At 42.8% G+C, this 24,220-nt stretch overlaps 1 protein-coding gene across 1 annotated transcript in view; it reads left to right on the top strand.

Moving 5' to 3' along the window:
* Positions 1–380: 380 nt before the first annotated feature.
* Positions 381–24,220, top strand: part of LOC308376279 (transmembrane protein 132D-like) — a gene marked incomplete at its 3' end in the record, with an annotated part of 61,397 nt that continues 37,557 nt past the window's right edge. Inside the window, exon 1 of the mRNA XM_080852574.1 lies at positions 381–478. Coding sequence (XP_080708700.1) covers positions 403–478 — 76 coding nt within the window. The remainder of the gene's footprint in view (positions 479–24,220) is intronic.

Here is a 24,220-nt window from a genome sequence, read left to right as displayed (position 1 = left end):
AACGAAAAATAAACACATGGAGAGTTTGTCATTATTTTCTGAGCTTGGCAAGTATCACCGCGCATCTGCTACCCGCTTCTGCACCGACCAAGTAACACAGGTCGATTCAAGCGAATACTGGACAACGCTGTGAGGACCGCGTGTTAAGTGATGGTCCATCTGACTGACCTCCGACAGCGGGAAGTTAATTGAGAATAGTGATCTTGGACACTTATGCTGATGAAATACTGGAAACGCGAGGACGATTAAAACGGCTAGGATTGGAGACATGGATATAATGGAACTTTGTCGCATACCAATGTTTTTCGCTATTGGGAAACGACCCGATACTTCAATGTGAGCCAGCAGTCATCATATTTTCATCATCTCCTTTCTCATCCTGTGGAAAAAACACGAAACCAAATGGAAGTTTTTTGGAGAGCACAAATTAACATGTTGCGTGTCTGCGCCCTGCATACAATCGTGGTACTTCTTGGAGGTAAGCATACCATGCAATAGATAGTCTTGGCTAACTTTTTAAATGTTGCGTTTTTGCATTCATCACTATTTTCATCAAATGCTATTCTTTACATGACGCATAAGTCCTCACATGGTAACTTGACGCCGTTGTGGCTAAAGATGGGTATTTATGAAAGTGCGTTTTCATATAGCGTGTGTGTTGTTGGAGATTATGCGAGAATCCACTTAATTACTGGAGCGCGCCGTAGCTCCGTGAGAGAGGCTGCACACTCGCGTTGTTCAGTGTGACAGCAGACAGGGTTTGTGCTGCGCTGCCGCTGGTCTCAGAAACGCAACGCCTGCATGTCGCACACATACAGGCGCAGTGTACCTGTCACATTGAATCCTGTTTTAAACGCTTGATCCTGCACGGCATAGAAGATCACACACACGCACACACATTCGTGCCCCCTCGCAAAAGTAAGCACTAATTCTCTCACTGTCGCTCGCCCCCTCCACGGCGACAGCCAGCGGAATTAATCTCTGCTAAAACGGAAATCTCTCTTTCAGATAAAATACAACCGAGCCCTTTTTGAATCTAGCTGCACGAAACGTATCTTTTAACGGAACGTGGAGTTGTATTGCAGCTAGTTGCCATATACTTTTGGCACATTCGCCAATTAAACTAACGGTTCTCATTCGGATGTCCGAACTTGGTGGACATAAGAATTTATTTGAAACAAGTTAAAGAATCGAGATGTGATGTGGTTTTATCCGTTTTCATGTTTTTCTCTTCATCATCATTGTCCATATTTGTCAGGGGGGCAATAGGCCAAAATACAGTTTTGTATCGCACACCTTCATATCTGGGAGAACTGGAGATCCGTGACCCCCTCTTCTGTGTGTTTGTGTTTTGTGTGCGATCCGATGGAGAACAGCGTCCAACAGTGCTTGCAGTAAAGAGCACTATTGTTTGGCATAAACGGTACCCACTGGCAAGGTATAACATGGAACTTGGTGTCAGTGAATATAGAACCCATTCATGTTTGATATGGTTTCGGTGGGCTACAAATTAACTATTTCACCTAAGGGATAACACAAATGGCTATAACAAGTACATTGTATACGAAAGCTCATGATTGGAATGGTGAAGTACTGATAGTAATCCTTAAGAGTCGCCTGGTTGGATTGAGCAGAGGTTTCCACTTGGAGAGCCTTTTTAAAGATGACAATTCCATCTAGTTTGGGACATAAGGACAGGCACAAGAACATTATATATACATTTCTTATAGTAGGTCTGATTTAGCGTATGTTGACTTCCCAGAGCATTCTTCTGAATGACTATGTTCAAGGTCCTTACCCGAGATTGTGGATGGCTATTGTTATGTGGTGTCAAAATAAAGAAAAAGAAAAAAAAGGTCTGACATATTAACAAACTGCAATCATTGAAATGCATCATTTTGGCATGGGACTTGGATATATAAGGTCATACATCATGGTGTTGAACTGAAGATATTTGATAATGCTCTTCTTCAAGAGATCTCTAAGAGACAATGTAATGCAACCTAATGGGAGATATCCCCCCCCCACTGTCAAAGTATTCCAATTCCCTTACACTTAAGAAGCACATTCATGGCCAACCCTAATCTAGTATTTCTGGATGCAGTGCACTCAGTCTCTCTCTAATAGAGAAGCTGATTCAATAACGGATCCAAAAACTAACTTAACATAACTTATCCCGCCAGGTCCGTAGCAGTTAGTCGCCTTGGGGGTTCCAGTTCCATATAGATTATCATAATATGGTATTTAATTTTACTGACTTACTTTTGTGAGTTTTTTATCACTTTTATACATAAACATACTCATTACCCAGCTTATTGTTGGCATTATATTAGCATGAACTGTATGTTCACAGAGTAAGTAGATGTTTTTATCCAAGGAAAATCACAAGCACATATCTGACTGTACCGAGTTTGCTACCCTTGCATGGCAAACACAGTGAGTGAACCCCTCCTAAGTCATCTCTGGCGTTGATTTTCTCCATCTCACAATTACACAAGGAAAGTGTGAGAGGGGACGAAAAGAATGGATCCCTAAATGGATTGATAATGGCTTGGAGATGATGTTTGTGCTTTCACATTTAGAGACGTGACTTATTTCGTCATTTCAGACGGAATGAAGTGGAGGGGAAATGGGAAATGGTTCTGCGTTGTTTTTTTTTCCCCACACTGTTCCACAATGAGCCTTCAGAGCTCAAATGGGTTTGTTTCTGAGTGGGAAGGTTGCTGGGGGAAATGGTTAAAATGTCATAGGAAAGCAAATGGGGTGTTCAACTTCAAGCAGTGGGCAACAAATCAACCCAAAATGTCTATTACCCCAGACTCATCTCCCATTTAACCCTGTGCAAGCACATCATATCGACTACAAAAGCAAAACATAATTACAGTTCACAGCATTACGGAATTAATGCCGTAGTCTTAAAATATTTCAAAGGTGTGTAAATCAATCAATCAATCAATCAATCAATCAATGTGTTTATTTGATCAAGAGGGACAGTGTACATTCATGAACATTAAAATGTGAATGCACCCAATTAAAGCCAAAAGGCTAGTTTCCATTGGCAGTCACCCCTGTGTGGTGCCGCTGCCGTTGAGGAGGTATTTTTGCAAAAGTGATTCTTGAATGAATCTACAGGTGGTCCTATTGTTCAGCCGGTAGAGCAAGATTCTAGCGTCATCAAGGTTCTGGGCTGGATTCCCACTGAATACAGATGCAGTGAAGCAGGTTTGCTTTGCTCTAGTGAAAGCGTCAACACATTCAATCTAGAAGTAGTGTTCTGGTATAGAGCAGGTGAATGGACAGGGTCAGCCAGGACTAGAGCTGCCTTTTTAACACCACACCCAAGGAGGGTGTTTACTCCAAGGTCATCCACTAACAGTGTGAGTGCAAGATTCCCTTTTGCTAGCTCTGTAAGAAAGAGAAATAGAGAGAGAGAGAGAGAGAGAGAGAGAGAGAGAGAGAGGGAGGGTGGGAGGAGAGAGAGGAGAGAGAGAGAGGGAGAGAGAGGGAGGGTGGGAGGATAGAGAGAATGACAGAGACACAGAGAGGATGAGCGCGAGAGAGAGATGGAGAAAAGGAACAAGGGGATCAGGACAGGGAGCCATGCTGCGCGTGACATAAAAGTATTTACACTGCTCGTTCAGTTCTGCTTTGTTCATCCAGCACTTCTAACAAAAGGCATTGCCATGCAGCCGCTTTCAGACACTTTGGATGAAGCGAATGGTCTAAACTGCTCAAACAAACAGAATAGACGAGAGCTCAGCCAGTGTTCTGAGATGAATGCAGGATAATTCATATTTCTTACCACCAAGTGTGATACAATCCAAGCATAATTTACCAAACATAATTTGAGTTTTTTGTTGTTTTTTCCCTTCAAATGTACAGCTTTACAACTGCTTATCAACAGAGTATATATTGATTTGAATATATTTTAATAACAGTGCCCATGCCTGAAAGCACCCAACATTCTTTTAGTTTCTTTTTTCATTGTACAGTGCTTTGAATTACCTTTGTATGTGGCCTTTTCAACGATGCCTCACCGTAATTGCAAACAACAGCACAATAGCCCGCCCCACACAGGCCCCATAAACCTGAAAACACATAGGTTTCAAATATAAACATTTGAACTCTAGCACACGATGCGGAATGGACACACAGTTGCATTAGACAGCAGCTGATATCAGGAAGTTAGCCCTGATGAAGATGATGGTCATCTTGAGCAGCCTTACCGCAGTTAACCAGTCCTCTAGGCAGTGTGGTGTGAGACTTATGGTGGGGAGAGAATGGCAGAGAGGTCAGGGCGGGGGTCTCTGTGCTCAGCTGGACGTCTGGGGGGTCATTGCGTCTGGCTCTGCTGTGTGCAATGGCATCCTGCCGTTGCACCGGTTATTTCTCCCTATGTTTTTGGGAGAATATTGCAAACAACAGGAGGGTGAAATCCAGGTATAGAAAAAGGCAACTGTTCCGGCATACTCTGCAGGTAGACTGTATAGGTGGGTGTATGAGCGTGTGTGTGTTTGTGTGTGTGTGTGAGTGTGTGTGTGCATTTGTGTGACCACCTTGTGCCAGTGTATTTTGATGTGGCCTTGTGTTTGCATGGATGTGTGTACAGGCACCCGTGCCTGTGTCCTGTGTGTGTTTGTGTAATCATGTGTGTTTGTGTAATTATGTGTGTGTTTGCTGTATGTGTGTGTGTTTGTGTGTGTCAAGCTTGTTTGTCTGTGTGTCTCATTTGTTTTGAGCCCATTTCTCTGTGTCATACCTCTGCTTAAGTGAGCCATCTGCGCTTGGCAGATTGAGCCGACACACAATAAACATTATGGAATAGCGCAGTTATTACTCATTCAAAGAAACACAAAGAGCTCCTCTGAGACACAAGACTTATGGTCTGTGCTTTCGTGAATATTAGTGGCGCTTGCTCAAAATGCCATTCATTAAACATCTATATTAAGGGGAATGGTTTCTCTTCTATGGGGATTTTCTTTATTGATTTCCTCGTTCCTGCTTTTCAAAACTCACTTTTTCACCCAGTACTGGAATGTATCTCCACTGCGGGTTGGGATGCTCTGCTGGGATTTGAAGCTTTGGGGGGTGGTAAATGTTTACTGTCTAGAATATTAAATTAAATTACAACAAAAAATAAATAAATAAAATGTTTCTTTCTTACCCTTGAAATGAAATAACCTTTGTTAACTCAAAACAACAAATTTCAAACAAGTCAGGCACCTATTGCAAACTCAAATGCACACATATGCACAAACTTAGGTAGGTCACCTTTAAAGTAAGCCAAAAACTAGGTACTCAGAGCTGGCTTAGAGCTAGCAACTCAGGCTACTACACCTGGTGCATAAACCGAATCAAAAATATTACCAAAATGGCAAATGTAGGCAAATTAAAACATTCAAATGCAGTCAGACACACGTCGATTAACCCTAACTGCACCCACTGTTCACAGTTCAAAAAAGTCAGTCAAACAGTAAAATAAAACACAGTAAAATATAAATGTCCTATGTTATGCCGGCATAACCGCACATTACCCCCGACGTTGCAGGCCTTTTCGTTGCTTGGGTGACTATCAACAAAACGGCTGCTTCGCTCAAAAGCAAACAAAACTGTGAACCGTAATAACGTAAATAGGACGATGAGACGGAGGCCCTGTTCGAAATGGGTTCAAATGCTGTCTAATGAATGACCTGGGCGCGGGCCCAATCAATGAAGAGAGTGAATCATTATTGGATGGTCCCCTATAGACAATCTACTGATGCTTAGATTATAAACAAACTCTCTGTTAACCGCAATTGGGTTGGGTTTTGTTAAGGTGATGTTTACGTAACAAGAAGATAGACTGATCTTAAATTTCAACGAACCATCTGTAATGTCTCTGTAGGCAGACCACCCATTCTCTTAATCAAAGCATTTCCAGTCAGTCCACTTTGTTATACTAGGGGAGCTGAAACGATCATTTTTTGCTATCTAACATTTTAACTAAATTAATGTTGGCCATTGATCTGCCCTGCTGTTTAATAACTGGGTCTATCCTCATATGGAAGACCATCATAAGACTTCACTTAACCTTTACTTCCTCTCGACTGACAAACACCATGTTCCCTAATGCTACGGAATGGGAATAAACCATACGGAAAGAAATCGACAGAAACTCCATCCATAGATATACATGGAAAAGCACTAACTGTATGGCTCTGGATCTGTAGCTGGATCAGTGCCTTTTCTAAATGCCCCAGTGGGGATGTTCTGCTACATGTTCCAATGGCACCGGGGTCTTGGCTTGGACACTGGATACACAAGAATAAATGGGCACAGCAAGTAGAACAATTTCTGATGGTCTATTGCTGGAACATGGTTATTTTAAATGTCTTTTTGATGTGTGCACATCAAGAAAAGCAGTGGTTATGCCTCAAAGCAGCTGGTGTGACACACTGACAGTTAGGGTTGGGATTGAATATGCCAGCTACTCTACTGACTGAATTTGTAAGTCAAATGCACATTGACTCACATTGAGCGTGACCTTAACTCTAAAAAAAATGTGCCACCCTATCAGTCAGGCATGGACACCTTTGGTGGTAGAGGTGAATACAGCCCTGGCAAAGGAGCATACGACAAATAGAAAAAGAAATGAGGTAGAAACTAAAAAGCGGGGGGTCAAACAACAAAAAAAATAACCCATCCTCTTTCAAAGCTGTCCAGAGGAAGGCTATGGACAGAAAGAAAATGGATTAAAAGTCTGTTGTAAAATCCCTTTAGTCTTTGCAGAGGAAGTGGCTGGCCATTTGTTCGCATTGCGGTCTGGAGGGGACTAGAGGTTACCAGGGATGTAATCATTCTCCATCCAATACAGACTCTAATGTGGATTTAGCTCTTCTTGCTTGGCCTTGCATGTGGGAGAGGTTCACATTTGCATTCATTCACTTAGCAAAAGTGACTTACAGATATAGAAAAAACATTTCATTAGTATGTGTGCTCCTCATCTTGCAAAAAAATGCGCATAGTCTGCTGTTTGAAATTCTGTACACTGACTGTTGTCAGCCATTAATTAGCCATGGCAACATACTGTAATGATGAAGTATCTGTCATTCTAGCTGGAATGAGTTGGGTCTTATTTTAGTATGGATAAGGAGGATCCAGGCTAGATCTAGGACATTACTAGTCTACAGTCAACTGAGAATGTGTGTCTGCATGGAGGTTTATGACAGTAGAGGGGGAGAGAGCTTTCGCCTGGCTGAGATTTGCTTTTGTTTTTGTAGTTTGACTTTGATGAAAGTTTTGTCAGTTGGGATTGTTTATAATGGAATTCAATGGGTGGTCACAATTATTACTCACACTGTGAAGGGCAATTTCAAATCTGGTGGTTCCCGCAGAGACGGAACATTCAAAAATGTGTTTGGTATACTTTTGATTTTCTGTCTTCATCACACACACACACACACAAACTCACACACACACAAACTCACACACACACACACACACACACACACACACACACACACACACACACACACACACACACACACACACACACACACACACAGAGAGGGGGTATTGTGGAGTGTTGAAATGCTTAATAGTTGTGAAACTAATGACTATGTTAATTACTTTGACTCGTTACAATATCTCTGCTTGAGTAATTAGTAATGACGCAAACTAATCAAAATGAATGAACACCAACCTACAGGAAATAAAAAAATAAATGAACAAGAGCAATCGGAGATTTCTGACCTCCAGCAAGGAGGTACACAAATCCGGATCCAGAATCCGGATCCAGATCCGGATCATCCTGAAATTTTAATGGGGATGTCCCAGGACCAAGATTCACCTCTGGTGAACATTTCAGACAGATCCGCCCAGTAGTTTCTGAGAAATCTTGTCCACAGACAGACAAACGGACAAATAAATAAATAAATAAATAAATAGATAAATTAACGGACCCGATCGCATAACCTCCTTGCTGGAGGTAATCAATACATTAATGACTTTCTTAGTAATAAAGGTATTTAAATTAATATTGTAAAACGGAACCATCTCTAAAACCATTCCAAGCCAAAACCATGTGAGCCCGCAGGTTATAATTCTTAGAAATATCCACTGATTGTTTGTGTCATTTTTGTCAGTGTCTGGTGGTTGCTGTCTTGAAGCCCCCTTAATATTGTGTGGTCAGGGCCTGTGTTGCTGTGGGAGGAGAAGACTAACTAAAGCAAGTCTTACTTTCCTCTGTTTTGTCCTCTGAGTATAAAGACACATTTAGCTTAGCATGTCTCTGATGTGGGATGGATGTGTTTTTGTCCCGGCCTTTAAACTGCATTAGAAACAAGGCATTTCATAGAAGTATTATTATTATTTTAATACAATGTTCATGACATGGCATGAATGTCAGATGAGAAAGCTTAAAGACCTACACTGAAGCTATAAACATGTTATGAATGTAATAATCACCATCTAGCAACATTTACGAAGTCTTATATTACGCGTTATAACACACGATTGCAGTCACAATACAATATGGAGACTTGCTTTAACGGATACAAGGTCATTGCATTTAGATTGGGCAGAGGTAAGAGATATTCAGACCTCCGTATAGAATGTGGAATGTGAATTTGGAAGCCATAATCTGGGTAATCTGACAGTGCTGGCTGTTGTCACAGAAATACGATTGGAAACACTCATGGCTCAAGTTTAAAATATTGGGTTCCTCTCACTGCCCATTTGAATTCCCTCCCCTACGTCCTCATCCGAAGTGACGCAAAGCACACATCCCAGAACCCCAAAGCGTTCACAGTTTAATGAATCACGCTGACGGACGCTGAACTGCCTGTCCGATGTGTGTGATAAGATGAGAGTGGAAGTTTGAAGTCTGAGCGCATTTGGGTCATGCATGCTACGGCAGCTTGTGTGTGTGTGTGTGTGTGTGTGTGTTTAGGTTTCACCTTGCTATCACAGTATTTCAGACGACCATGGAGGTTTCAATGGAGGGGTGTTTGTGTGTATGTGTGTGTGTGTGTGTGTGTGTGTGTGTGTGTGTGTGTGTGTGTGTGTGTGTGTGTGTGTGTGTGTGTGTGTGTGTGTGTGTGTGTGTGTGTATGTGGTGTGTGTGTGTGTGTGTGTGTGTATGAGACGGCATAGAGAAGTAGTAGATAGAAAGCAGCTGGAGAAGGGCAACCAGGACAGTCCTGCAAAGAGTTGAATGTGTGACCTTGGATCACTTAACAAAAAGACTCGGGCACATTCACCTAGTACTCAACTACAATCAGATTGAAACCTTGATACTGAAAAGGGATGAGCTCACCCATTGTGATGCTTTCGCTCCTTGAAGCATGCTTTAGTCTATCAGTAGCCTACCTCCTGCACATTTCTGAGCAGCAAGTGTTTTTCAAGTAGAGCTGACAATCAAGTCTAGATCCTTTTGTAAAGCAATGTCACAGTGTCACAGACGTTCGTCAGAGTGCGAGATATATTTTTCGTGTGAAAAAACTCATGGCGCCATCTTATATACTCTTATCGTATCTGGTTGTGCCATACATTTACAGCACAATATGATATGATGAGAGGAAACAGCTTGGATATTTCATTTGTACCTCTAATTTATGATATACAGTTTATTTAAGAATTAAAACTTGAATAAACTCTCTTCATCCATGCCATTGTATAAAACACAAACTCAAATGGAATGTCTTGAATCATCAGTGTACAATCTGTCAATCTGAAAATACAACTATCTCTCACCCCTTCCTCTTGTGGATGTCTGATGTGTGTCCACCATTCTTTTGTCAAACAATTAACCAACCAACGATTCAGCCATTCTTTAGTTCTTCCATCATTTCTGTAAGTAATCAGTCAGTATAATAGCAGATGTTTGTCAACCAGGCTGCCTTAATGAGTATGGTGTTTTAATCAGTAGTATGATCATATTTACCAGTATTATGATCATACTTAATCAGTATATAACGGTATTCATTAGGGGTTTGTAAGAGCTGATAACTTTTTTTTTAGCACACTATTATATAAAGTATTCATAATGGCTCATAATGACTGACATAAGTCTAGGTAGCCATTCATACTCATAAACACAACATTCATACACATACACATAAATCCCTTCAGTACGACACCTGTGCGTTGGAGTCCTGTTCGTCCCGATGGGATTTATTTTTCGATAATGACCGCCTGTCTAAACATTTATGTAATGGCTGCACTCATCAAGTGTTACAACATTATAGTATAAATCCTAACAGCTTTAAGTATCAGAATGCGGAATATAGCTTATTTTACCTCTTGATAAAGGTGCTGATGTCATCTTCATCTTATGTTAAATGCTGTTTATTCACCAAATACTGTTTATGTAGCAATATGTGACTCAATACAAGCTTTCAACAGTTGGGCAGGGCAAACATACTACAACATCGTAACGCTTTGTGAGTGCAGGCATGTCTATTCATAAATAGTTTTATAGACCTTTGTGAGTCGCTATGATGCATTATGAATCATTTGTTAACATTTACAAATGTGTTTATCAGGCTTTATAGAGACTGAGTTTATTTAGACACTTTATTTGGATAGTCCGCCAACAAAGACTTTAATACAGGTGGTTTGTTGAAATCGAACTTCAGCCTTTCTTATTGTTCACTGAACATCACCATTACCAAACCCAACCTCTGACCCTAACCATAACTATACATTGTAATAAACAGAGATTCAACAAATAGTTTGTTTGTATTCTCAGCATCAGTAGGGTCTACAGGGGACCATCCAAATAAAGTGTTAAACATTTTGAATATTTGTTTATTTTCATGAAAAGGTAACATGGGTGCTCAATCTTTTTCAAATCTCTGAGATGATTTGCTCCATCAGAAAGTCAGTTGGTCAAGGACACATTCATTCTCTGTCTTGGCATTGAATTTTTTATTAAACGCAAATATTTCACTCCAGCGCATTTTGTGAAAGATTTGTCTGAAGACTGTGAATCAGGCTAATTAAAATGTCTTCCTCATCTTTGATGTGATTAGTGGGGGATTTTAAGAGAGAGCATTTTTTGAATCACAGCTAATGAAAAAGACTTGATGTCTATTGCACTGGCTCAAGGTCAGAGCTGACAACCAATCATTGGCGAGCAACACAAATCGTTCACTGCTTTTCTGAAAACAAACAATGGACACATGAGTTGGACAGTTCAGCTGTTCACTCCATTTAATGCCCACCTCCACCAAACCTCTGTTAGATTCTATCCAAAGTTAACTGCAGAATACACAGTAGTAAGATGTTTGTTTTAGACAAAGTAAGTTGTTGAACATGCAAAAGTTAGAAGTTAGGGAATAATTTTGCTGTCATTTCCTTTGCAATATCAAATTATTTATTCAAATTATTTTGGTCAGCTGTTGACAGGCTTAGGGCTCAGGGTTCAGGGCTTGATTACACCTTGTGCGTTTGTTAGTACACGAGGGTGTGAGGTGAATGTCATCATCAGTAGGTGTATGTGCCGCTCTGTGCGGATGTCGGCCTCCAACTGTGCCACTGCGGACTAAAAGCGTACTAGAAAGTAAAACAAGTGCAACTACGTGTCCGTGGTGTGGAGTATAATAAGGCCTTAGCGGCTTTTATACTTGCTTCTATACTGCTACTATACTTATGTGTTTTGGCAGGTGCTGGGTGTCACAGGGCTTCTTGCAGCTAAGGGATATTAGCCACGGAAGCTGCTGTTTAATCATTTGTTCATCTAAACGTCTTAAGCGCTCAATCCCTCAACAGCCTGTGCTTGGCACGAAACACCAGGGAGTTTCCCCCCTGTTTTCTTAATGTGATTTCTTTTTTTTTTTAAACCATTCCCAGATTAGTGAAGTGCTGGTTTTCATCTATTTAAAATGTTGAATACATCACCATCTGAAGACTGTCCGTGTGATTGTGAGTTTAATTTACCATAATGGTGCAATTAAAATCAGCAGTGTGCAGCCAATCAGCTGAACACATATAACCTCCCGCGAACACACAAACATTAGAAAACCCACACACCTGGTGTGTTCTTCCTGTTAGTGTGAGGAAAACTACTGCAGTTTATCATCAGGCAGTGCTTAGGACAGCTGCAACAATATGTAAGTGTATAAACCAGCTTTTGTTTCTTATTGAGATGAGGCATGTATAAGTAAAATGGCTCAACTAGAATAAGAAACGAATGAGCAGGAGTCACCTACTTTGTTTAATAGCCTCTCAGATCCTGTGTTATGTTTGATGGTGCCAAACCATGGAATTGGACCACTGAGGCAAGAAAGTGTACCTGCATAAGTAAGGTCAGTAGACCATGCAAAATGTTCAGTGCTTTAAGATGCTTAGGAGGGTGATTCAACCAAACGCGTCTGTAATTGCACAAAAACAGGTACCTTAAGACAAATTACTGTGAACAAATGAGGTCATGCGCTAAAGTGTCTCAGGTTAATACACATACGCGCAAAACACACACACACACAAACCTACACACAAACTAAAAAAAAAACATCTCCCTATTGGGTTGCATCACACTTGGCAAGAAGCACAAGCTTGTGCATTGCAGGGTGAAAAAAAATCTTTCAAGAAAAGGCTTAAACTGAGACAGTGCCAGTGAGTTATTGAATTTCAGGTGGTACACAAAATATTACTTTGTTGTTGCTTGAGAAATGCTTTTTTTATTACTGAACCAATATCAATGTTATTATTGTCAGAGGCACAACTTTTATTTATTTAATTTGAAAAGCAATGGCTGGGAAACAGGATATTAACTATTACTACTGTGAACCATGTAATGTATGGATGAGAAGCACTGAAGCTTTTAACCCACATCTCAATAATAACTACCTCCCAGTAATTACTGTGCAGCTCCAACAATTTTTCACGAACACACACACACACACACACACACACACACACACACACACACACACACACACACACACACACACACACACACACACACACACACACACACACACAGAGAGACACACATGCACACACACACACACACAAACACAGCGCACACACACACACACACACACACACACACACACACACACACACACAGAGAGACACACACGCACACACACACACACACACAAACACAGCGCACACACACACGCGCACACACACACACACACACGCACACACACACACACACACACACACACACACTCACACCAGTAATTCCGCAGCCCATCTGTAGCCTGATATGTGTGTGTCATTTGGTGGTCCTCATGGGGCGTGTTGCCAGTGCAGAGATGACGGCATACGACAGCTTTGGGTCAGACTTCCGCAACGTGTGAAGTCCAGGGAGTGGGAAAGGATGAAGCAAATGCTTGCTGTTCTACCATTGCCCAGAACGTCAATACAGTCTGGTCTTCCAGGAACTGTTTCGGCTCTAGGGATTTTATCGGGAGGATAAAATGGTGGCAAATCAGACTTGCTGAAGCCACATACAGCTGTTACTGCCTTCAGTGAACTGCTTGAGTGAATTACTCCAACTCTGTTTTGTTTCTTTGGAAAGTGAAATAAAATATATTACAGTAATCTGAACTTCCACTGCAAGCTGTGCTTACCCAGCAAAAGGGTGAGGCATTGACTCATTCTAGCCCCGTATAGATGTGTATCAGGATGGCCGAGTGGTTATGGTGTTGGACTTAAGATCCAATGGACAGATGTCCTTGTGGGTTCGATCCCCATTCCTGGTATAATGTTGACAGAGGTAAATGGCTTTGTTTCGTTGATCTGCCACAGATCTTCAAAGGAAACTTAGGAAGCATTGAGTCTGACGATGACACAGACACAGAAGACCATTACATACTGGGTCAGTGCTTCTGGATGAGCTTACGCCCAATTAGCAGAATGGCACTACTTCCCAGATGATCCTAATCTGAATCATACCCCTTTGACAAGCACAGTGACGGAGCTGGATGTACTCTCTTCTGACAGTTGTCGAATTGCAAATTAATTTCCTTTTTGCCATTTGGCACAGCAAGACTTTCTGAAGGGGAGAATTTGCCAGCTAGTGTTCGACTTGCCCTGTGTGCCTTTGCTGCAGGCTGTTATTATAGATCTACGGTAGATATTCTGAACTGCCTCTAGGAGAAAATAATGGACCCACTTGAAGGCAGTTACGCATTTGGTTCAGCAAATGTTTTTGGGAGATAGTTGGGTTTCCAATATCAGACCAAGGGACATTCATGTTCATAAAATAAGTGATGAGAACAAATGGGAGCCCCCAGTATATGCCATAAAATCCCATGAAAAAAATCGATAAAACCCCCAATTGCGGCTTCTCGAGAAAACTTTCTGGTCTACGTGGTGTGATTATGGTTCTCAAAATCCAGCATCTATTGGGATCTGGAAGAGTTTACCAAGTGCGCTGCAACTCTCGGATGTAAAACTGCATTTCATAGTCATAGCGCTGGTGCAAGGTGTGTACAATGACAGTAAACTCTTCTGATTCTGATGTAATTCTGATCTAAACCCACCATGACAGCCTGCTATTGGAAATGAAGGAACTTCAAGGTTGAATGAGTGGCTCAGATGTTATTGCACCAAACATTTCGGGAATCAGACAAAAAGTATTCATGGTTTGTGCTGTAATCTTTGATCAGAGGACAGTTCTAGATGACGGTTTTGGCAACTTTTCGAGAGTTCAGCTCTTTGCTGTCGAGCAGAGCCCCTGTGATTCCATCTCACTGCAGTACAACTGGACTCAAGGCACAGTAGGCAGAACCTATAAAAACAAGACAAGTTGTGTGTAGGTGGACAGATCTGCTTTATTGGGGTTATAAATGCACTAGAGGTTAATGCACCTCTAACCTTGTGTGCGTGTGTGTGTGTGTGTGTGTTTGTTTGTTGTGTAACCAAGTAGTGTTGGGAAGTAGATCCAGATATTAAGATATTAAGATCCTTCTGTTGTTAATACACTGGACCTGTTTTCCAGAATGTTCAACCATTTTCACTTTATCAAAATTTTCACTGTATTATTATTATTGCTAGGTTAGGTGTGCATGTATGTGTATGTGTGTTTTTGTAGAGGGAATCTGTCAAATATGTGAGTGTGTGTGCAGTAAATCTACACGCTAAATCAGCTAAATCACGTTGTGGAGCGTATAGCATCTGTATAATTCCACTTTCTTCAACACTAGCCCGTTAGCATGTCTCCCATTGGATATCTAGCATCACCAGCATCACCAATCCCGTACCAGATTAATGCGTTTTCTCAAGGCAGTGTCAATCATTAAGAATTTAGAGCACTCTTTGTAGCTTCTCTGGAAGATAAACAGCCACAGATTTTCCACTAGCTGAATGATCACATAAAGCAAACTCCTTTGTGGGATATTGCCTATAGGGGTGACAGTCCTACATAAGTCATGCAGACATGCTTCCCTGCTGTTTCCTGTTGCCGTCTCTGTTTTTACTCTCTGTTTCTCTCCATCTCTCTCTCTCTCTGTTCTCTCTTAGTCGTCACTCACTAACTCGTTTCACTAATTTCCTATCTCTCCTTCTTGCTCTGTTACGACGCTCTTGTCAAAAGCCAGTTTTATTCCATAAACCGCAGTCAGAAACAACGTTAACATTGTAACTGTTCCCTCTCTCTCTCTCTCTCTCTCTCTCTCTGTTTTGGTCTCTCTCCCTCTTTTTTAGTGTGTGCTTGTGTGTGCATGTGTGTGCATGGGTACGTGTGTGATTGTGTGTGTTTGTGTGTATGCTTGTGTGTGTATGTGTTTGCATGTGTAATGAGCACAAATGAAGCACAGTAGAAGACAGAAACACTAAGATCAGTCACCCTCTGTGGCACTCCTGCTGTATATCAGGAAAGCTTGTTACCATGTCATTGAAAATCATGTCATGTAAACGACTTTGAATGAAAGAGTAGAGGAGCCAGTTCCCAGTCTTGGCTGGTGTATGTGTACATGCATATGCATGTGTGTGTGTGTGTGTGTGTGTGTGTGTGTGTGTGTGTGTATGTGTGTGTGTATTCTGATGTGTCTTTGTCTGTATTTGTGTGTGCGTTTGTGTCTGTCTGTGTTTGTCTGTGTCTGTGGGCAGGTGTGTGTGAGCGTAGGCTTGTAATTGAACAAGCTGGGTGTTGTCGATGCTCAAATCATGAGAAAGAAAACAAGTGTGAAAGAAACGAGCGTGAGACACTGGGGATGCTTGTACTGGTGTGTTCCTCTAATCAGAGGTTGGGTAATGATCACCCAGGTATGCAATCAGGCTATGAGACTCTCAGCTCAGCAGAGCATCGCCCCCTAATCAGAGACGGAGGTGTGTGTGTGTGTGTGTGTGTGTGTGTGTGTGTGTGTGTGTGTGTATATGTGTGTGTGAAACAGACATAGTTCCTCTATTTGCTACCGTGTCTGGGGAGGACACTAACTCAGACACAGGGCTGCCTGCAGTGGAGGATACTACTCACAGATCAAGTGTTCCTACACTGACGAACTCTGAGTGCACGCTCACTAAACAAGACAAAAAAAGGGCAAAAAATGAAAGCCTGGGTCATCGGAGGGATATTTCTCCTGCAGTTGTACAGCACACACTGACTTACCAAAATCCCAGTCAGCTTTTTGTTCTTTTTTTTGTTCCAGACTATAAGTTGAGATTTCTTTTCCACGAAATAAGTGCTGTTACTTATATAATATTATATAATAGATGTAGCAGATAGTAAACAACAAGCATACAAGCTGTGTCTTCTGACTAGCATATTCCTGTTGCTTATTTTCAATTAGATTTCCATGTAAGCTCAAGAAGAAACGTACATATTATATTCTCTGTCTTATAGTCTTCTTTGCACTCCCGAGAGGAGGGGTAATGAATGAGAAAGACACTTTAGCCAGTTGTAATGAGATTGTGATATTGGTCCCAGAGGTCATGCTGCGCATTTGCTGAAATTGTGAATGATGCTGCTTTGACCTTATAAAGCACAAAATAAGTAAAATAATGTGGACGATAATAGTATTTTTCCCATGTCAGAAAATCTTACCAGCATATGAAAAGCAGGACATCCATAAGAGGGTCTGGATGCATCGGAATTCTGACTAAACACCAGTGAGAATGATCAGAATGGTCAGAGTAGATGAATGGCGTTTGGAAATTCTAAGCCAACTGAAATGCCTCCTGCAGGTGTGTCTCAAAGGATGATGGAAAATATTTTGTAAAAAAAACTAAAACAAACACAATATCTAGTTGTCTCCAAACGAGTCACACCAATGCCAAGGTCACGACTTGATCCCACAGGACTAGATATAAAGAGATGACCTGCTTCTAGAAGCCAAGTTTACTTTTGAAGACTCAAAGCTCTGTGCCAGCACGGCAAGCTGTGATGGCATCTGTCAATGCCACAGCCATGAACACTGATTCATAATATTAGTCAGAGTGTGATGCAGCACGGCAGAACTGTTCAAACATTTCCATAACACTGTTGTGTATGGATTTTTTTTTGTCCCACGTGTCTGACATTTAATGCCAAAGGTTGTCAGAATGTCATCTCTTCTCTTTGAACTTAAATGATGTGTATAGCTACAGTGCATTTGTCTTAAACCCACAGTAACATTGCCCTTCTAAGCATACACAGAAAAAGACGTTAAATGAATCCCATCAGTAGACAGATGGCGCCGTGCTTGTGGCAGCTTGTTGCAGCAGTTCCAGTTAAAATCTTCTGTTTTTTTTTAAATATCTTTCTTTTCTGTCATGTTTTTGTCTGTCAGACCACTTCATATGAATCCACTTTCTTCTTTCCTCTTCACTCTGTATACCTCGGACTTCCAATACAACTCAGAGTCCTGTCATCTGCAGACATTTTCAGATGACTCTGCACTTGTGGGCTGTCAGTGGTGGACGGGAGACTATATACAGGCACATGGTGAACCGCTTTGTGGCGTATTGTGGGAACAACCAACTCTTAAGTATAACCGAAGACGAAGGAGATGGTTGTGGATTTTAGGAGGACCAGGACTAAACTGATTACCAATTCCATCCTGGGAGAAGAGGTGGAGTTTGTAGAAGGGAGACTGTGTACAAGGAACTGGTGGACCCCGTTGGACACAATATGTTCTGAAAGGGATGCTGTGTGGTTTAAACGACTTCTACTTATTTTACTGGCACTTTAGACTTATGTTGTGCTGGGTCACCATGCCAACGGGTGCTGGGGGATTGATAACCTCAGCTAACCGTGAAAACTCAAAGTACTTCCTAGAGCAAGACCCGAAATCTTTGATGAGGAGACGCTGGTGATGCAAGGTTGGTGTCACACCGAGGAACAAAGAGGAGGACATATTCCAATTCTTCCCTTAGATGTCATGGGGAATGGGAGTGCCCTGGCGAATAAGATGGACCAGCTCGGGGCCATGATATAGACACATTGGGAATATTGGGAATGCAGTGTTATGTGTTTCCCTGAGACATGGATGCAGGAGAATATTCCAACTCCAACTCTACTACTCCCAGCTTCCAGGCTTTACGGCCTGACAGGGAGTGCAGACAGAGAGGTAATAAGAAAGGGGGGGGGGGGATTGCAGTCTTTTGTAAACAACAGATGGTATAATCCTGGACATGTTACTGTGTAGGAGCGTTTCTGTAACTCTAACTGTTAGCTGTGAGTTTGCGTCCATATTATCTGCCGAGGGAGTTCACATGCACAATCTTTGTTGCTGTTCACATCTCGCATCAGCTGTTGCTAATGCTGAGTGTGATGTCATCAATTTAGCCACTGCCAGATTACAAATACAACACCCAAAAGCCTTTATTGCCATTTTTTGTTGACTTTGAACATACTTCTATCTCTGCCACACTTCAAACTTTTCAGCAGTTTGTCAACTATCCTGCCAGGGAAAATAAAGCATTGGATTTATTTACTTTACGCAGATGTAAGGAATGCATACAGCTTAATGGACACCCCCACTCCCGGCATCTCAGATCACAATTTGGTACTTCTGACCTCCACCTCAACATCCATCGTTCATCAGCAGCCTATAACAAAAAGGATTGTGAGGAGGTCACAGGAAGCAAAGGAGACTATGCAGGCAGGTTTTGACAGGACACAGACTGGGATGTGTTCCATGACCGACCGCATAACAGAATATAGTAACAGATATGGGGACAGAGAATCACTGAGGACTGTGCAGAGTGAGCTGAAAGGGAGACTGTGAGAGAGAGCAAGGAGGCATATGGGCAAAAGCTGGAGAACAAGCTCCAGTTAAACAACGTGAGGGATGTGTGGTTTGGAATGAAGACAATCACAGGGTTCAAGGTAAAGGCGAATCAGGCTTAGGGAAGCCTGAATAGAGCTGACCAGTTGAATGTGTTCTGCAATAGGTTCAGTAGACGACCCTCAGCTGCCTCTTCCTCCTCCCCAGACACATAGACCCCACACCCTCCCCCCTGCCCCAGAACTGCTTCCCTCTCTGACCGCCTCAGTGATCAGGATGAGACCCCTCACCCTCCCCCTGCCCCCAGAACTGCTTCCCTCTCACACCGCCTCAGTGATCAGGATGAGACCCCCTCACTCTCCTCCCTGCCCCCAGAACTGCTTCCCTCTCTGACCGCCTCAGTGATCAGGATGAGACCCCACACCCTCCTCCCTGCCCCAAGAGCTGCTTCCCTCTCACACCGCCTCAGTGATCAGGATGAGACCCCTCACCCTCCTCCCTGCCCCAAGAGCTGCTTCCCTCTCACACCTCCTCAGTGATCAGGATGAGACCCCTCACCCTCCTCCCTGCCCCAAGAGCTGCTTCCCTCTCACACCATCTCAGTGATCAGGATGAACAATCCTCCCCTCACCTGTCAACCTGTCAACTACCTGTTTCCTGAATCTAGGTGCAGAGACATCTCCTTGAAAGACTGCACCAGAACAAAGCCTGAAGTTTTCTCTACCTTCTCTTACCTTAACATCCTTGACATGTTTTGACCTTCAACTCAGACCTCAGGTGACAAGCCCTCTGGACCCACTGCTATTTGCCTACCTCCCCGAGGTTGGGCTGGAAGATGCCATCATTTATCTGCCCACTCTCCCGAAAATAGATGACGGCACTGTGAGGATCATGTTTTTTTCGATTTCTCAGGTGCCTTTAACACAATCCAGCCTTTACTGCTGCGGGGGAAACTCCAAAAGATGCAGGTAGACACCTCCACGACCTCAGGGGTTATTGACCGGAGCACCGCAGGGGATTGTACTCTCACCTTTCCTCTTCACCCGTTAGAGCTCAGACTTCCAATACAGCTCAGAGGCCTGTCATCAGCAGACATGTTCAGATGACTCTGCACTTGTGGGCTGTCAGTGGTGTACGGGAGACTGTGTACAGGGAACTGGTGAACCGCTTTGTGGCGTATTGTGGGAACAACCAACTCCTAAATACAGCCAAGACGAAAGGAGAATGTTGTGGACTTTAGGAGGACCCGGACTAATCTGAATACCAACTCCATCCTGGGAGAAGAGGTAGAGGGGGTGGAGGGCTACATATACCTGGGTGTTCACCTTGACAACAGTCTGGACTGGAAATGTAATATTTAGATTGTCTACAGGAAGGGATCAACGTGTGCAGCAAGATGCTGCATATCTTATACCACTATGTTGTTGGAAGTGCGATTTTCTCTTGCCACCATTTGTAGGGGCAGCAGCATCGCAGCCAGTGACACTAAGAAACTGAACAAGCTGATAAAGAAGGCCGGCTCTGTGCTGGGGAATGCTCTAGAGCCCCTATTGTTGGTTGTTGAGAGAGGGATGTTGCACAAACTGTTTAACATAATGGACAACACCTCACACCCCTACCCTGACCCACTGGTCAGACTGTACTGCGTGGGTCACAGACTGAGTGTTTCCAGAGTGTTTTCAGCGTAATAGCATTAGATAATGACTTCCCTCAGTGCAGGGAGAGGAGGCTTAACCTCTGTGGCAATGTACAGATGCACATTCTGCATACACATTCTAAATATTTGTTCTATTGTTCTATTTGTTTTATATTTATTTTATCTAGTACTATAGTAGTTTGTGTGTATATATATAGATCTACCTTTCTGTCTGTCTGTCTTATACCCATATACATAACTGTGCACTGCACGCATGAGCCGATGGTATTTGAAATACATAGAAATAAATGAGCCATGTATAGCTTATGCTTATTTATATTTGCATTTCCAAATTTGTAACAAATTAACCAAAAGGCATCTTACTGTAAATCCAAATAGTCAAAATCACAAAGTATGTGTACAAATTCAGTGAAAAACACTCCAAGTTACATTCAAAACAAAGACATCCAGTGCCACTATAGCCGGCTGCACTATACTGCACAGTGGCGTACAAAGCATTCCGTTTGAACGGTCAGATTAGCCATCTTGTTAGACCCCATACTAAGAGACTAGTAACCATTTACGAGCTATTTGTCCTACAATATTTATAATGCTCTGCATAATTCACTACACTCCCTCAAGTACTTAAGTATGGCGCTCATCCCTTGTGGCAGTCTTTTGTAATATGTACTTAATTTGTGCTTTGACTGATTACAGTGCTGGTATTTGTCAAAATAATGCTGTGCAGTTTGCAAATAAGCATCAGTACAAGTTAGTGTGAGGCTTTTTGGAGTTAGGAGAAGTTTATTTCAAGACAGCTGCAGAGACTCCAGGAGTTGGTTCTGACTTCATGACAAGCAGGGTCTTCTGATGTGCTTTGCATACAAGCAAAGAAAAGTCAAACACACACACCAGCACACGCACACGCACACGCACACGCACATGCACACACACACACACACACACACACACACACACACACACACACACACACACACACACACACACACACAGACTTGATGTATCTGCCTATCATGGAATGAGTGGGAAATATGAAACCCTGAAACCCCTCTGATACTAAAACACAATCAATAATTTCTTCATGATATGAACACACTCAATCACACACACACACACACACACACACACACACACACAAACACACACACACACACACACACACACACACACACACACACACACACACACACACACACACACACTAGACCTAAAATGCTATTTCAAAAGATTCTACCTTTCCCCAAAATAGCCCATGGTATTGCAGTGGCTATAGTCTGAACTAGACTGGTTGGGAGGTTGGAGGACCCACAATGCAACATGTCAAAGTCTGTGTCAAGAAATATATTCTCTCATGCTACAGAGTTCTCTGGTGCAATCAAAGTGGAGGTAAATGTCAACTCAATACGTTGCTACATATTCAAGACAGACACACACGCACACTCACACATACACACATACACACACACACACACACACACACATGCACACCCTCACACACACACACACACACACACACATGCACACATACAGACACACAAAGCAAACAAAAAGTGAATAAAGCAAATAACTCCTCTGCCCTCTCTCAGTTTGACACGACTTCCCTCCAGTCCTTCAGGACACACTCAGGCAGAGACACGCAACGCCCGTTCTCTTTTTTTCCCTTCCGCTCTTCTCTCTCTCTCTCTCTCTCTCTCTCTCTCTCTCTCTCTCTCTCTCTCTCTCTCTCTCTCCCGCCCCAACCCCACACCCCTCTCCTCCCTTATCTGTCTCTCCCGCTCCCTCCATCCTTCCCCTCTTCTCCGCTATCTCGTCCCGCAGCCTGCCTCTGTGACCCCAGGCTGCCGTCTCTAATGGGAGAATCAGGAGGGCGGAGAGGGAGAGAGAGCAGCAGCGGTGGCGGCGCGGCGGCGGTAGCAATGAACTCCACTCATCTCAGGATGACGTCGGATTAGCTCGCTCAAATCAGTCCAATTTCAAAAGTGCCATTTCTCCCCGGCAGTAAAGAGGAACATGTCGAGATTTTCCAACTTGTAAAAAAAAAAAAAAAAAATAGACATATTGAGCTGTGGAGCTTTGGGAGAGGGATGACATGAGTGGGTTGGGGAGAGGAAAGGAGATGTGAGGAAAGGAGAAAAGTGGAGAGTTGGTGGAGCTGCCTGCACAAGAAAGGCAGATGTGACTACACTTCTTTATCCAGACAACTGTACCAACAGAAATATCCCTGTCACTCAATCAAGCAATCAAACAATCACATCAGTCATTCAGCGTGCATGTCTTTATGTACCTATGTATGTATGTGTGTGTGTGTGTGTGTGTGTGTGTGTGTGTGTGTGTGTGTGTGTGTGTGTGTGTGTGTGTGTGTTCATGGTGTTTTTTTAGCTATCTATCTATCCATCCATCCATCCCTCTAAATTCCACCTCTTGAAATGCGTATGTTGGTAGATTCTTGGCTAAACTCTGTAATGTTCCCTCACCTTATGTATGTGTGTTTGTGTGTTTGTGTCTGCGTGTGTGTTTGTGTGTCTGGTTATGTAATTTGTCCACTGGAGTGTGAGTGGGTCTTTACGTATAGCTCATGTTTTTTTTTACCAATGCAGCTTTTTTTTACCAATACCAATGTTGGGTCTGGTCACAGCAATTCATTGACATCACAAGCAAAGTTCTCTCTGGCTAGGTGGTGGGGGAAGTACCGTCTGGAGTGACCTGTCCAGGCCTGGCTCGCCCATCAGTGTCACCACAGGCCACCCCCATAGCCTGGAGAAGGGCCATGCGTTGCAGGGTTGGTTATCATAGACCTTCCAACGCAATGCCGAATAGTATGTCAATAGAATTGAGGAATGGAGAGTATGGTGGCAGGTGAAGTACCATAAATCGTGGGTGGTCAGTGAACCAATTGCATACCAGAGCAGCCCAGTGGAAACGTACGTTGTCCCAGATGACAACCAACCTGGACTGCTCTGGCCCTTTCTCCTGGTAATTGGGTAAAGTAGGCTGTGTACAGTAGGGTATCGAGGAAGGTGATAATGTGGACAGCGTTGTATGGACCAATCTAGCTCCATCACTCTCTGAAACAGGCAAGACAAATCATTACAGTATTGTGTGACAGTGTGAACTGACATATGGTAGTTAGAGGATAGCATAGCTTACATGCACATATTCATAGCACGGTTGCTTCACTCTGTCATAGTCGCGCTGAATGCCTGGTACCCACTAGGTGATAACTACAAAACGGGAAGACAGCCCAGTGCAGATAAGCTCAACGAATGGACGTCGCTGAACATTCTGTTATCAGTAATAATGTACAGAAATATGTTATTGTCTGCTGTGTCCATGTTTACAATGGGCTCTTCATGCTCTGAGGGGAATAGCCATATCCTTCCTCTAGCAAGGGGGTGTCTAGTAAGTTGCTGTATCTCACTGA

Source organism: Sprattus sprattus, assembly GCF_963457725.1.
Source record: "Sprattus sprattus genome assembly, chromosome: 15".
Taxonomy (NCBI): Eukaryota; Metazoa; Chordata; class Actinopteri; order Clupeiformes; family Clupeidae; genus Sprattus; species Sprattus sprattus.
Note: the sequence above shows the minus strand (reverse complement) of the source record. Positions and strands in the feature narration are given on the sequence as shown.